The 15,419-nt window shown below is 36.5% G+C and overlaps 1 protein-coding gene across 7 annotated transcripts in view; it reads right to left on the reverse strand.

Annotated features, from left to right (window-relative positions):
* Window positions 1–15,419, reverse strand: part of LOC109602479 (talin-2) — a 37,059-nt gene that overhangs the window by 7,777 nt on the left and 13,863 nt on the right. For 5 of the 7 annotated variants that reach the window (XR_007547081.1, XM_049961849.1, XM_049961852.1 and 2 more), the window contains exons 2-11: window positions 14,046–14,072; window positions 6,288–6,435; window positions 5,557–6,232; window positions 4,873–5,376; window positions 4,719–4,810; window positions 4,534–4,622; window positions 3,296–3,754; window positions 2,968–3,237; window positions 421–2,586; window positions 4–364 (exon numbers count right to left, since the gene is read on the reverse strand). Coding sequence is in view for 6 of the 7 variants with exons in the window: in XM_049961849.1 (XP_049817806.1) it covers window positions 4–364; window positions 421–2,586; window positions 2,968–3,237; window positions 3,296–3,754; window positions 4,534–4,622; window positions 4,719–4,810; window positions 4,873–5,376; window positions 5,557–6,232; window positions 6,288–6,414 (4,744 nt within the window). In the remaining variant the exon portion in view is untranslated. Of the gene's footprint in view, window positions 1–3; window positions 365–420; window positions 2,587–2,967; window positions 3,238–3,295; window positions 3,755–4,533; window positions 4,623–4,718; window positions 4,811–4,872; window positions 5,377–5,556; window positions 6,233–6,287; window positions 6,436–13,268; window positions 13,372–14,045; window positions 14,073–15,419 lie in introns of those variants that run through there. The other 2 variants (XM_049961851.1, XM_049961850.1) reach the window with 2 other exon arrangements.

Consider the following 15,419-nt stretch of genomic DNA (forward strand, 5'->3'; position numbering starts at 1 on the left):
AACCTAGCAAGGGTTTCGTAGCTTCAGCACACCTCCTTCTGTTCTCGTTGGAATAATCCGAGTCCAGAATCTTTATTTCTTTAACCAATGCTGCAGTAGAATTGGCTACAGCTTTGGCGCTTTGAACGAAGTGTCTCTTGGCTACGGGATTGGTTGTTTTGTTACTAGCGTTTCTACATGAGTTACAAAGGGCACTTGTATGTTTAGCGATCATTGTGGCGGCATCTAGCACCTGTTTCTGAGGATTTGTTGGGTTCGAGAGATCAGCGCAACCCTGCCGGATGGCTTGAGAAGCTCGAGCGAACTGTGACTGGTCCAGCAATCCTGGGCGACCAGCAACGCTTGTTGTGTCCGAAGCACCCACCTAATAGGATTAAAATTGATGTAAAAAAGGCGATTGTTTAATTTAAGGTTACTTACAAGATATGCGGATTGGGCCGATGCTTCAACAAGCGAACAAATGACACCACTAAAGGTGTTAATGTACTCAGAGAATTTCTCTGGATCTGGAGCTTTGGCACAGTTGGTGATTCCTGTCATTCCTTCACCCAAAATTTTGCTGTTTTCGAGGACGGTCTCCAAAGCTTCATAGTAAGACAAATCATTTACAGGTTCAGTGGGATTTTCCAACAAATATCTCGTAGCCTTGATTTTTCTAATAGCGTTGTCACATTCATTTTGTCCTGGCGTTGCGGATGTACAAACGTTAACCAAATGGTTGATGCTTTCAGTTACAGCTCTAGCAGCCGCAGTCAATTGATTTTTGCCATTTGGTAGATTAGGGTCGGCTGATAAAGATTTGGCAGTGGTAAGAAGAGCACTGGAAGAGGTTGACACATGTTTCAAGGAGTCAACCATCTCTCCTTGTACTCCTGTATCAGTTTGCTGTCCGGCCATTTCTAATGAAACTTGGAGAAGATCGTTAAAGGCATTACTGAAGTCCTTGGATGATGAGGCTAGCTGAACAGGACTTTTAACAGATGAAACAACAACAGAACTAGTTTCGTTTAGGTGGGCGGCTGCATCGCTCAACTCTTTTTGAAGTTCCCCATAGCTTCTGTTTGTTTGAGGATAAGAGGTGGTTTCAATTCTGGATGTCCATTGAATTATGTTTGTTATAGCGTTGTCTACGTCTTTCTGACCAGGTAAGCATCCTACCGTTTTCGTTAGTGATGCGGAAATTTCTTTTGCGGCTGTTTGTAAACCTGGCGTCAAATTAACAGAGTGCAAACTTTTTTGCGCTTCATCTACCAATTTGGCTGAATGCATGAGTACATCTTGTCCAGATTTGATTAATTTGCGTTGCATTTCCGGATTGTCGGTAGTCGATGCTACAGATCTAATTCCACCAGTTAAGTTCCTCAAACTGTGAGCGGTATCTTTGGCAGCTTGCGCTGTGTACATTTCATTGCCCTGAGATGCAGCGCTCAATAATTGAGCCACATTTTGATTTATCAGCTTAGTACTAGACGTAATTTGATAAGAGCCTTTTTCGGGTGTATCGCCTGGCAATGGTCTTAATTTGTGGGCTTCTACGGCGCGTTCGAATTCATTTAATTCATCTTGAAGATCGGCGATGAGTTGTTGGGCAGCTTCGAGACCCATACCTTGACACACAGGTTTAGCTCTACTTAAAGCGATACGCAAATCGCCCAAATCCGTGTTCAGTTGATGACTGGTCATGGAGAGTTGTTCGGTTACAGAATGCTCGGTGACGGTTGGCAGTACAGATCGAGAAGATTGAACAAAGTGTTGAGCAGGATGTAAGAACACCTCCGCTACATACATAAGCTCTGATTGGACATGGTTATCTTCAGGATTGGCACCATGTGCCTTAAGCGAATTAATAAGAGGAGGAATTTGTTCAGCTAGCTCCCGAGTATCAGATTTGAGTTGCTCCTTTGTAGCCGTGTTGGTGTTGAATGAATGACTGGCCTGGGCGGCGTTTATGCATTGAGTCGCTGAGGAGACTGCCTTCTTGGCACAAACTTGCACTCGCTCTACTAATTTAGACCTGAGGGCTGGAGTGGTAGCGGCCACTGTTGTCACGTCGCGAAGGTCTTCTGCAGTTTTCCTCAAGACGTCTTGATAGCCCACATCATGCGGATTATTGGCGCATTGACGGGCTGCTTCTACCATTTTTGCTGTGGCATCGGCCAAAGTTTTGGCTGCCGCCAATAATCTGCGTTGGATGTCAGAATCGCTGGGCAATTTTTCGGCTTCACCTTTAATGCTTTGTATAAGGAGTGCAGTAGCTTGACCCAATCTACGAGCTTGTTTCACCATTTCGTTGGCGTCACCGGATGCAGCGTGTAATTTATCTGTTGCCATGTAAATTTCTTCCACACTTTGTTCTTGGACCGATTCCTTTGCTTTTTCTCGAGATCCCAATTTAATGTGGTTAAGGAGAGCATTCAATGTTTTTGAGACTTCTGATGCGGCTTCTTGCAATTTACCGCTAAGATTTTCATCGGGCGATGCTTCGTTGCATACAGAAACCAGATTCTCAACTGCCTTAGCTACTTCGCGGACAGCCGCCGTGAGTTGTTCTTGACAAGCGGGCGACTGCAAAGTTGGAGCCACAACCTAAAAGTAGACAAATGACTTAAGATTAGATATGTCTATACAGAAGAAATTTGAATTAAAAATCCGAATTTCTATTGCCAAGAACTGATTTATAAAAGAATCATAGTGATAAGAAGATTGTGCAAATTGTTGTGATTAATTGTGAATAGCAGGAAATATAATTTGTAAAAATCTTATAGTAATTTTGGTGCAAGGTTTTCAAGAATCTGAAGAAAACGTGTATTACTTCGACCGTATCACTTCAGTTCAGTGAATAGAAGATAACGATCATGCTGTTTGTTCAGTTTTCAGTGCATTTTACCTGCTTCCACAAATGAATGAAGTACTTTAAAGACGATAAAACAGTTAAGCAGATAAAAATTTCAAATTCTAACATTTTACCTTAGCACATGCGACGAGTTGGGAAGTAGCTAAAGCACACTGAGTTGCAGCACCGATGACTCTATTTTGCACTTGTTGATCATCGCAAGTTGATGCAATGTCTTTGGCACTCCATACGAGGCGAGCGGTTGTGCTAGCCACTGCTTTGGCCAAAGAAAGGAGCATGTCTTGTAGCTCCTTATTTTCATCAGTTTCTTCTCCGATAGTAGCCAGGACCTGGGTAGTAGCTTCTCCCACTCTGGATGCAGCATTAAGGAGATTTTGACGTGGCTAAACACAATACAAAATTATTGTAATTTTTGACATTGTTTGAATAAAAGAATGTTACCTCTTTGGATTCGGGTTCTGCCGCCTTGAGCAAGTCACTAAAGGCAGTACATAACTTCCTTGTGGCCTCTAGCAACTTGTCACCCATATCACTGTCCTCCATTAGGGTGGCAATGACTTTAACATCTTTGGTCATCTCTGGCAAATTGCTGCCGATTGTTGTTATGGCAGCTCCAACGGCATTATGATCCACTTCATCCTGTGGACCTGATGTCAATGTAACGACCTGAGCCGTGGCAGCGTTCATGGCAGCTATCTGGGATCCCACATTCTGTTTTCTTGTGTCCAATGTGACTTCCTTCCATTTCATTGAAGCAGCATCCGTACCTAGCTCTGGTATATGAGCCCTGCTTTCCAGTTCAATTTCTGACTCTTTGATGCGACTCTGAGTAGCCGAAATAGTAGTAAGTAGGCCCCTTTGGGGCTCGGACAGGACCGAAGTGACCTTTGTCTGTTGCACCTGACCACCGGAAAACACAAGTTATTGGTGTGAGCACGTGATGGTGCTGAGTAAGATGCTTTGGGTGTTATGTACAGGGCGTTCTCTACAGGTGTTAGGAAGCTACAATATGTACAAATCGGAAAACTATATCTACCTACTCTGCCGTCTGTTTTCCGAGAAAGACATGAAACAATTTTTTTGTTTAAGTTAGAATTTAGTACAAGCTTAGACTTAATAGAATGTAATTGATTAGAAGAGTTTCTGCGATTAGCCTATTAACCGTTTCGTAGAATAGGTAAATTAATTTCGAAAGTTACTCGTTCACCACATTATTTACCAGTGCAATTTATTATTATTTTTTGTATATTTTATTTGAGAGTTAGATGTTAACATATACCAGTTGACCAATATGAAATTTAAGATGTGCAAAATGAATGTAAGTTAATATTGGTGTCTAATACACGGTATGCCAATATTCTATTTGGTCAAATTCTAAAATTTCATATTCCTCTGTAATGATCTGCAAATAAAATAACAAAAAATAATAAAAGTAATGTTAAAAGCCAAACATTTTCTCATTAGTACAATACGAAGTAAATTGTTCAACATGACACAACTTTAATTTTATTTAAATAAAATTTCATGCGACTTTTTAGCTTACATAATTAACAATTTTTGTTTAAAAACTAATTGGACACATCAGTTTCGAATGCCATTTTTATAAGCCACAGAATTATATAGAAAATATCCTTAATAAATTTGTTAGCAGTTAGTCCAATTATATATTTCATTCTTACCGTGGGAGGAGCATGACCAACATTAACTGATCCCGTTATCGTGGTTTGTTGTGCACTACTCATTGAATTAAGGCTAAACGGTTTTTCTCCTAATATGTGTAATAAAATAGAATAAAATAAAATAAAATAAAACAAAAACATGTAAATAAGATAATACAAAAACATGTAAATAAAATGAAACATACCATTAGTTCCTGCTCTTAGTAGTCCAGGTTGTGCTAACGATTCTGTGACAATTTTTCCAACTTTACTAGACTCGTGTTGCAGGAATCTTGCCCTAAATATATGATAAAACAATTGTAATAATTCAGTAGTATTATAATATAGAATAAAACTCACATAGACGGGGAAACATTTTCTTCAAACATGGTCGACTCTTCGTTACCTTCAATGCCGAAGTGGTCTTTCGCTTGTTTTTTCTTCAGAATAATGTCAATGTATCCGGCAATGATCTGTTGAATTTGTTCAGCGTCGGTAGTTTGTACCGAGTAGTATTGATCAGAGTAGTCTCCAAAATCGAGGGTAAAGGTATTAGGACTAGCACCCCAACGTCGCACAGTCGTGAGCGGCCAGACTTGTAGAATTTCTTTGGTTTTCTCGTCCAAACGGAGCACCGAATCCTTTGTCACACCCAACAATCGGGGCACTAACTTGTTCTTTCCTTTCATCTTCTCCTTCACCAAGAAGAATGTGACACCATAGGTGCTCAAAGATCTAGCGTTCTTGGTGTACTTCACTTTTGCATCTAACTCATCTATATCATGGTTCTTCTTGTGTTCAGCGAAAATTCTTTTCTCGATACCTTTGATCTTGACGTATGACTGGGGCAAGAATTCTTTCAGGCTGTAAAAGTAAAGTAGATTTAATATATCTCAAATAATTAAAATTAATATTTTTATTTAAATAAGTTTTTATTTGGAAATATACGAAAATAGTTTATTGATAATAATTATCTAGCCTCAGAATAATATTTGTTAAGTAAATATTTGAAAATAATAATTGTGCATCTATAGAAATACTTACTCCAAAAATCCAGTTTTATGTTTGGACTCATTGTGGTTACCAAACTGGATCTGACACTGAATACCGGCAAATTCACAGGCCTTATCCTGTGTGATCGGATGGGTGCCGTTAAGAATGGCGTCTCTGGCTTGTACATACAACAAGTTGAGTTGCACCGGGTCTCTGGAGTCGATGTTTTGATCGGAGAAGAAGAACTTCCTCTTCAATAGCACAGTTTCGTTTTCCTCAATGCCTTGTTCTCTCAACGTCTTCGCGGGATCCAGCCAGTTAACTTCGTCGTCGGTGTGAAGTTTACGACGCAACTGTTCCATTTTGGCGTCGCGTTCGCGATCCTCCTTTTCCTTCTTGCGTTTCAAGGTGAGAGTTCCGTAGTTTTTAGTTTGGTCGAGGTTCTCTTGGGGTTCGATGTCTTCGCGTACCAGCGAGTATTCGTCGTGATTGGTGATACCGATCTTAGTACAAATCACCACCATTAGATTGGCAACTACTTGAGAGTCGTCAACCATGATGGTCTTCACGGAGCCGTCAAGCATTTTCACTCGGAGCGTGCGAAGTTTCTTGCGGTATTCGAGTACGTCACCGCTTCGAAGTAGATAGTATTCCAAGGAGCGATTGGGTTCTAGCCACACTCCAGTTTTGTTGTCTTCGTCGGTAAGGAACAGGCCATAATCCGTGGCTGTGGATGTTTACATATTTTACACTGAATTTATGATGGGTGTGGGTGAACTTACCCTTTCCGAGGTTCTCGTTTTTGTTGCGGATTTCCCTGCAGGCATCGTACACCGACATAGATGGATTGAAGAAGATCGTTTTCGTAACATTGTGCTCGACAATATTGATTCGCAACGAAAGGGACATTTTTTGTTTGCTGTGAGATTCCTGAAAAAGTAATAAAATATAATAAAAATAATATACCAATATTACATTTGAAGTAATAAATTGAATCTTCAATGTCACCAAGGGTAAATAAATATAAGTTTGGAGTTACGTTGGGTTTACGCCTCAAGATTGGTTAGGTTAGAATAAACATTATTATGTGTTTAATGAATTAAATTTATTAATTAAAAAAAAAAAAATAAAATTCTTGTCAAAATTCATTAGTTTTTTTGGAATCGTTAATATAGTGATTTCTTTTTTGATTTGACATTAGTTTTACACACAAAAATTCTACATTGCTTTTGTCTAAAATAATGTTTAACTACATTTTTATCCATAAAAATAGTATTCTGTATACAAATTAAGTCTAATACATCAAATTTATTAACAAAGTTTCGATATAATTATTATATTATTAAATATATATTAAAGACAAATTATAAAAGGGTGTGAAAATATCCAAACTTAATCAATATACTTGACAGAAGAAAAAGTCGAAATTATAAGTGGTGAAATATAATAAGCAAACGTATAGATATGAAATAAGAAATCACTAAATAAATTTAAACACACATTATGTAGAAAAGTCCGTTTACTTTTTAAGAGTTTAAGAAAGAAATGCCTTGTTCAGTGATGCAGTATTAGTATTTTTTGCGGCGGGTCTCGCCATCTCCACGAAAAACAAGCCCACAAATCAATGTTGTGCTTCGGCACGGAGCCAAAAAGTTGAGGTTAACCGGCAGCATCACACACCGAACCCGGAACACACGGAAAAAAGCGGCCCCGCGCCACCGCAACACCGTGTACGTACGTTCACCCCGCCAATCAATCGACACACTGAGCTTCACGGACCGAACTTTAAGAAATAAGTCGATAAATTGTTGAGAGAAGTGGGCCCCATGTCACATAATTGAATCATGCACACAGTGTAGGGAAACAGTCACGGGGTGAAACTGTAAGAAAGTGGGGATGCTGGGTTGCCTGGCAACCGGAAAGACCGACTAGCCGGCGACGCCAGCGTCACTGGCGTCACGGCGTACTCCACAACGGCCGTCAGCGGCGCCCCTATCCGATGGGGTCGGCACGGGGCAAGGGGGGGCTTTTTGGACGATTATCGGACACGCAGACGAACAAACACCGAAATATTTGTTTTGTTGTATTGGCACACTTGCGGCACACATTTGGCCGCGTGTACTCGATCGGGAATACTATTGATCGTCAAATGAGAATACGTTTCGGCGGCATCGATTGGTGGTGTACAAGTTTGGCTTCCCGATAGTTACGAGCACCTATCAGTTTTTTAAGGAAAAAGTCCAATTTGTGTTTGAATAAAATAATATAGAAAAAAAATCAATTACATTGCAATATTGTTATAACTTTACAAAAGTATTTTGAAAAATACATTAAAAGTAAAGAAGTCTATTAAAAACTACATGGGATGTAGAAGAAAAATTATTAACATTAACTGACTGAAATACTTATCAATTTTTAAAGAAAGTGTCCAACTTCAGCTTAAACGACAAGACAATATAGAGTAAATGTAATAGACGAAGTGCTCAAGAGCCCTAATGTAATAACTTCACAAAAGTATCTTGAAAAATACAATACATAAAGGTAAAGATGTCCGTTGAGAATAACGTGGGATGTTTTGTAGTTGCTCTTGTTCCGCCATTTATGATCAAAGGGAAGAAAAATTATTAACTCCGTGTTGTATTGTCGGTTATGTATAGGCAGAAATTCGGTATTTCGCACGTGCTCGCGATATCGATTTGAGTCACTCGTGTTAAATGACTTTTGTTACAGCACCGTGCTCAGAAAAGGGTCCGAAATTGCACGTAAATTTTGTCGTAGAAACCTGAGAGCATATGTATTGCTAGAATTGCTATATGTATGTATTCCTGGTGAAAATTGTTTATTGAAACGAGTTTGGTTATAATTACGTTAAGTTTATACGATGAACATAATAAAACGAACGCTTAATCGAAACCCAATTGCTTTATATAAGTAACACGTTACCGAGTGACTAATGGTTCGTTGTCCCAGAGCGAACCAATAAATTTAAATATAGAAGATTCAATAATACTCAGCTCTATAGTATTATATTTAGACCTCAGCAACGAGAATTTTTCGCTATGCCTTCATTGATTTACCAAAACGTCGACTAATATTTAAGAGTACTAACTTGATTAGTAACGAAGCAATATTTTGAATGGAAGGTAATAACTAAATCAAATACACCTCATCCCGGATTGATTTCAAAGCGAATTGATTTTCCTGTAACCCGAGTAGCAGAAGGAAATCTTACGAGCACACAGCCGTGCCTCACCGTTGAACCCCACGCACTTAGCATGCCTATGTGTTTACCGAAAAGGCGGCGAACACGAGCGGAGGGACCTTTTGCAAAGTGCAAACAAATGTTTTTTTCTCGACTTAAATACACAGTTTAAATATCGTTGGGGGGGCTCCCGTGACTCAATATTGGCTCGTCGAACTGCCCCAACGGTCGAATTAAACGATCTGAATTTTTGTGCAATTAAACGAATTGAACGAATAACCGTAACATTTTCACGACACCGTCCGTGAAGTGAATTGCACCGGAGCAGGCAATAAATTAAATCATTTCCAGTATGAAATGGCAGGCCCGGAGCCCAAGAACGCGTTAGATTTATTGTTCTTGGGAGGGAAGCCGCGGCCGAGAAGTGTGTCCACATCCAGGGAAACCGTAATAAAGTTGAGTATTGTGTGCAGTAAGCAGATACGACTCTAAATTTTAACAGATTATCTTCGCAATCTTTCTCGCCCGACGGGAATGCAGTGGGTTTCTGTGGAACACAGTATGAGGTCTTTATATTGTTTCGGTTTGTGACACGCGAAAAATGTGAGGCGGAAATGTGCTGTTAGAAAAAGGTAATGCGAATATATCACCGACGACTGCACGTATGTGTGTAAAACACTAAAATCCGGCCGGGTTCGATACGAATTCTCGCAGAAACGATGAACTGCGTTCGGTACTTCTGAGATTTTATTTTCAGCAGTGCAATCATTGTCTAAAATCGCGTTCTATTATTAGAGCTAGCTTTAGGTATTAGAAAACTGGAAAACTAACGTGTCGATATTATAATCTGGCGTTAAATTGGTTTTCATTTTATTCCAGTTTCAGCTTAGTTCTGCAATATTCATTTTTATGTATGGACTGTAAATCTAAATTTAGATTTTATTGCAACAAAAGCTGCAGTAAAATTTTGTAAGTATTACTAGAACAGAACTAAAAATATGTGTTTTTACTGTGATAAAAATTTTATTACTTATCAAATAATCTATTTTGTAACGATATTTATACAAAACGTTTATTAAAATTAATTAGTTTGTAATACAAATTACATACACATAGTGTCTCAAATTGGCTGGTTTTGGCTGTACATTTATTTGGAAAGCTTGATTTTTTCAGACATTTTCAAGGCAAATGGTTTCATTTGAAATACACAAAAGTTGCATATATCGCAAATTTTAATTTAAATGAGGAATATTATTTTTAAGATAAGTACCTTATGGCTGTAGAGGGCTTTACTGTTTGACAAAATGAATAATTAAGTTTTTTGAAATCTTGCTGATATTTCTGAGATGTTCAGGAAAATCAACATTTAGAAAAAAATAGCTGGAGATACTTAATATAGTTTTCTGGACTAAAAATAATAATAAAAGACCCAAACTCAACTAATAGGGGCAACCTTGTATATGTTCCAGAATAGTATAAAAGATAAAACTTAATCGTCATAGAATCAGATCATGAAGATGAAAGAATGCAACTGAAGTTTAATAATCTTATTCCTAAATCACATTGGAAAAACTAGAAAAGTCGATATATTTAAAATAAGATTAAACGAAGAAAACTATTCTTTACTATGTAGGCAAGTTTGTTTAATGCCCCACAATGTAGTAGTCATGCGATTTCCATTTAAATGTACGACGCCCGTATTGCAATTTTATGAATATCTTTTGTAAGTCGAGCCGAAACCGAGAAGTAATATGAATATGTGAAATTATTCGGCGGAGACCCGCGCAATTTGTTAATATTGCACCGCACCCGAACGTGTACCGCTCAATTTCCATGCAAAGCACTTTCCAGATGACCCACACGTCTACGTAATGCGGTATGAAAAACACGACGGGGCGTCCCGACGACGATAATTCCAGACGGACGGAGTCAATTATGTATGCCACTAATTCCATCTCGCGTTTCTCTCCAACCGCCCCACCATCACCCTCAGACGAGCAGTGGCTCACCCCCACCGGCCCAAATGACCTGTTATTCAACAACTAACAATTTCGGCGTAATTGCACGGTCACAAAGTGATGCGTTATTTGAATTGACAATTTTAATAAACCGCGTGTACACCCCACACAACCGAACGAACCACCGGGCTTCATACATAATTTTCCGACGTCGTGAAATATGGATCTCTGGGACGGTGAAAGTTTAATGACCGTACGGGGGCGCGTCGAAATGTTAATTTATTATTGACCGTCCGGGGAACGTACGGTGATGTGGGTTTTGTTTAACATGACCACGCTGATAACCGGCAAGAGTTCGAGGTCGGACCGTCTATAAAATTATAATATTGGCGATCAAATATTTATTATAAACAGGAGATAGTGCCGAAAGAAGGGGAATTAAATGCGACTTATTATTATTCATGTTTGACATCGTAACGAAGGGACGTTAACTGTCGTAATTCGGTGTTTAATATTGGACTATAATCTTGAATAGTTCATAATGTTCGAAAATAAGTTTTTAAATTAAATTCTTCACCCTATTAGGGTACATTATACAGTTTTATGGTCCCATAAACATCCGACCAAAGGAGAATTTAAATTTTCATCTGTAAAATCATATATTTCCATATTTCCATTATGGAAATATCCAATGGGGTGAACATATTCAGAGATATGCAGCAATTCTCGAACGAATATTTATCTACATCATTATAATTATCATAGAATGTAAAGTGTAATCATTTGATAAAAAGTATCGATAAATGTTTATTTCAAGATTTTAAGAATAACAATTGACCTATGATTATATTTCTGTTGTCATATTCTAAATTTATTCCGATCTCAGGTTTTTTTTAGCTTGATCCACATCCAATGTTTACATTGATGCAAACATAATCTTTAAAAGCTATCGAGAACGTAAAGTAAATTTGCCGAAATATTGATTAACATCGTAATTTGATATTATTTGACCCTTAATCTTCAAAGTAAATATTAATTGGGAGTTTTTATGGGTAATGCTGGGCAATATGGCCAAAGGCGGACAATATATAGCAGTAAACTTTATTATTTCATTATTTTTATGTCCGTTTCCCCACTTTCGTCCAAACATCGCAACATTAAATCAATTATACGAGTTTTAACTCAATCAAATTAATGATGAAGTAGAAACATTACATTGATGCACATGCGATAATTTGAAGTGAAAAAACTCTTGGAATAGTTTACATATTTTTAACTTTTGAGTTTGCTAATATAAACAAATTTTTGAATGAAACTGTAAAATTTATGACAATTTTTATTAATAATTGTATTCATATTTTAATTGACAATTCTTTAAAAAGTTGTACTATATATTTTTAATATTTTATAATTTAATTGATAACGACAAAATAAATATATACTACATATTTACTAGAACACTTAAAATCAAATTAAACATGTATTTGACAATTTCCAAGTTACGAATTTAGTATAAATAAGTTTGGCTCAATAATAATAAGCAGCCAATAAGTAACTAACTATATTTAAGATTTTTTAGAAAAATAGTTAAAATGAATTGAAAATTTCATTTTATATAAAATTAGTAAAATATTCCGTTAAAAAGAAATATAACTTTAACATTGATAACAACAAAAATGCACAAAATATTAACAACACAACACTAACAATCAAATTAAACATGTATTCGACAATTCTTAAGTTAGCAGTTTAGTATAAATAAGTTTAATTCAAATAAGACTAGTAAGTAACCAAGTTCAATTATATTATATGAGCTGCTGCTATTTAAAATACAAATATATTTCATCATAATGAAACAGAACATTTGAATTTAATCCAAGTAAAATATTATTTTTAGACAACGAAGTGATTGTTTCGTGAAATCGTTTTTCGACAAGCAATTTTTTCGATTATTTAGAGTATTTACGGAATAACCATGGCAGCAGTACAAACTTGTAATCCAATTAATTACTCCGAACCTCTGCCAATATCGAACGCAGGTGCATCGTTCGCGCACCGAATTACATTCGAACCCCGAAAACTGCGATCGACTTTCACCCCGGTTCAACAGGTGGCCGTCAAGAAACCCCCCGGAAAGCATACACAAAACAACGGTGGACCGCCCAACAGATTAACCGGCTCGAAACTTCCGACTATTTCGAATGTGTATGTGTGCGAGGATGCGGACGAAACAAACGGCAAACGACCCGGACTCTTAATTGAATCCGGTTTACTGTGCCGGAATGTTTTGTCGGCCCCGCAGAGACACGGATAAACTAAACCCGGTTTGTGTTTTATTGAGTACGGCGTTTTATCAGAGGATACGCGAGTTGAACTGAATAATACGTTTACGTAATCGACTTTGGCCTTATTAGAAATACGGGCAAAGTACATAAAAGTTTCTAAGGGTGTGCCACTGACAGCTTATTCTTTCACAACCTTGACTGAAACATCTTAAATAAATACTAAACTACTCTTAGAATTATCAAACGGCTTTTAGAAAATCATATAAAAATCAAACACACAACACAAGACAGACTGGACTAGACCACAAGTCTACTTACATCTCAACCAGTGCCATAGTTGTTAGTGGAAAACTGTCGCGAAAACAACAAAGTGTTACGAAGTTCACTTAGTCTTCTGGAGGAACTAAGTCCCCATCACCGGGTCGAGGAGGCTGCGACATCGCACCCCGAAGCTCGACGCTCGAATGACGCTACGATGAACTTACACCGCAATATCAGTGTTTTTGCAACCCCCGTCGGACATATAAATACGACGCGCACCCTCATTGGCCGCCCCCGACGTTGGTGGGGGATGATACGGAGCGGGGGTGGGATTGGTCCACGAGGACCAATCGAAACGGTGGCGCCAAACTGTCGCGTCTCTTAAATGTAATACATTTCTCTACAGGATGGGTTTAATTTGATTTGGCCCGAGAGAGAAAAAGTGCCCCGAGTTCGGTGGTGGATAAATAACGGGGGATGTTTGGCGGACGTGGGGGTCTTTTTCGTGTTTTCGGGGCTGTCATAACAGAGGCTTAAAGTCTAGATTCGCGATTGTCCCATGGCGCTGCCATGGATTGTTGAACTTGAAAATGACGACCAGTTTTGTTTAGTCCATGTTGTACTTTCGCTATTGAAAGTTTCTATTCAACAAGGTTTGTGACAATGCACAAACCTTAAGTCAGTTTTACAGTTCAAAGTTTGTCTTGGTCATTTATTTCATGGCATAATTGTATAAAACTAGTGATCCAGTCCATGCTGTTAAAAGTGGTGGATGCGCCGAGAAATGTAAACAACATTGTAACGTAATCTAACTTGATTGTAGGTAACACTTACTTATGTAACGTGATTTTCTATTTACTCCTGAAAACAAAAAACAAACATTAATATCCATATTTTACGAAAAATTCAATAAATTTCACTTCAATTTAATTATATAAACAATGATTTCAGAAACACCTAAGTCACAATGTTTAGAGATAATTCAAAGAAAACTACGGTATTTTTTAAACCTGCACTCAATCAATATTTTCTGTAGTGACCTTTACTATAATGGAGGAGAGTTGTTTCTGCGCCTAATACATAGACCTATGTTTTTTATATTGTTTCAAGTATTTATTCGCATATACCAAGAACTAGACTTATGGTATTTCTGAAATTTTAATTTAAAATTTTTAATTTTGGGGAAATTACTCAAATAAATAATTCAAATTTTGGACATCTAAGATGAAAACGTAATTGAGTCATCTGTTCAAATTTGAAATGAGCCAATAAAATACAACCACATGTAAAATATTAATGGTCATCTCAACTTTAAAACAAAACAAAATTATGTTTATCTTATCAAAAAATTATGATCAACAATTTAAATCAATAACAATGGGAGAGAAAATTATTAAATACTTTATTAATGTTCTGTTGAGACTGATATTGAGTATTTTATCTTTTTCAAATCGTTTAATATAACTAATGTAACTATAGTAATTTTAAAATTATCTAATGATATTGTTTTTAATAATAAATAATATTTTTTTGTTTAATTAATTAAATTATTACAAAAAATAAATTTGAAAAATATGTATAAATATGTATTGTGTATTAAAATATCCTTAAAGGATCTGGAACACAATTTTGTACAATTATTGTTTATTACTTATATTATCTTGTGATTCAGTTACTTTTCCAAGTTAAGTTTAAAAACTTTTTTTTCTAATTGATAATAAATAGGAAATTATTTATTTTTAAAATTAATAGACAATAGTTGTTTATTTGTAATATATAAATTTATAAATAAAATTAGTACAACAGTATATTTTATAAATGCTTTAAATATATCTAAATAATACTTGTTTAAGGTAAAATCAAATTTAATAATAATTTAATTTTAGCCTATATAATTTAAAATAATATCATATTACTGCATAACTTTTGTGATTTAATACTACGTTAATATTTACTGTCATTTATCAATAATTTTAAAATTTAGTAAATTCTACTGATTATTACTGATTTTACAAATAATTGTTTTTCATATCAGTATAATATAACATTTTCCTGATTGCATTTATTTCAATCTTAATATTTATTTAGAAATTATGTAATTTACGATACGATCAGTATCACATTCAGGTTAGTTCAGCAATATTTTAATTAGGTTTCGAGATAACAATATAATTTATTGTTTATAATTATACATTTTACAGTAAATAA

This window comes from Aethina tumida, chromosome 1 (genome assembly GCF_024364675.1).
Source record: "Aethina tumida isolate Nest 87 chromosome 1, icAetTumi1.1, whole genome shotgun sequence".
NCBI lineage: Eukaryota > Metazoa > Arthropoda > Insecta > Coleoptera > Nitidulidae > Aethina > Aethina tumida.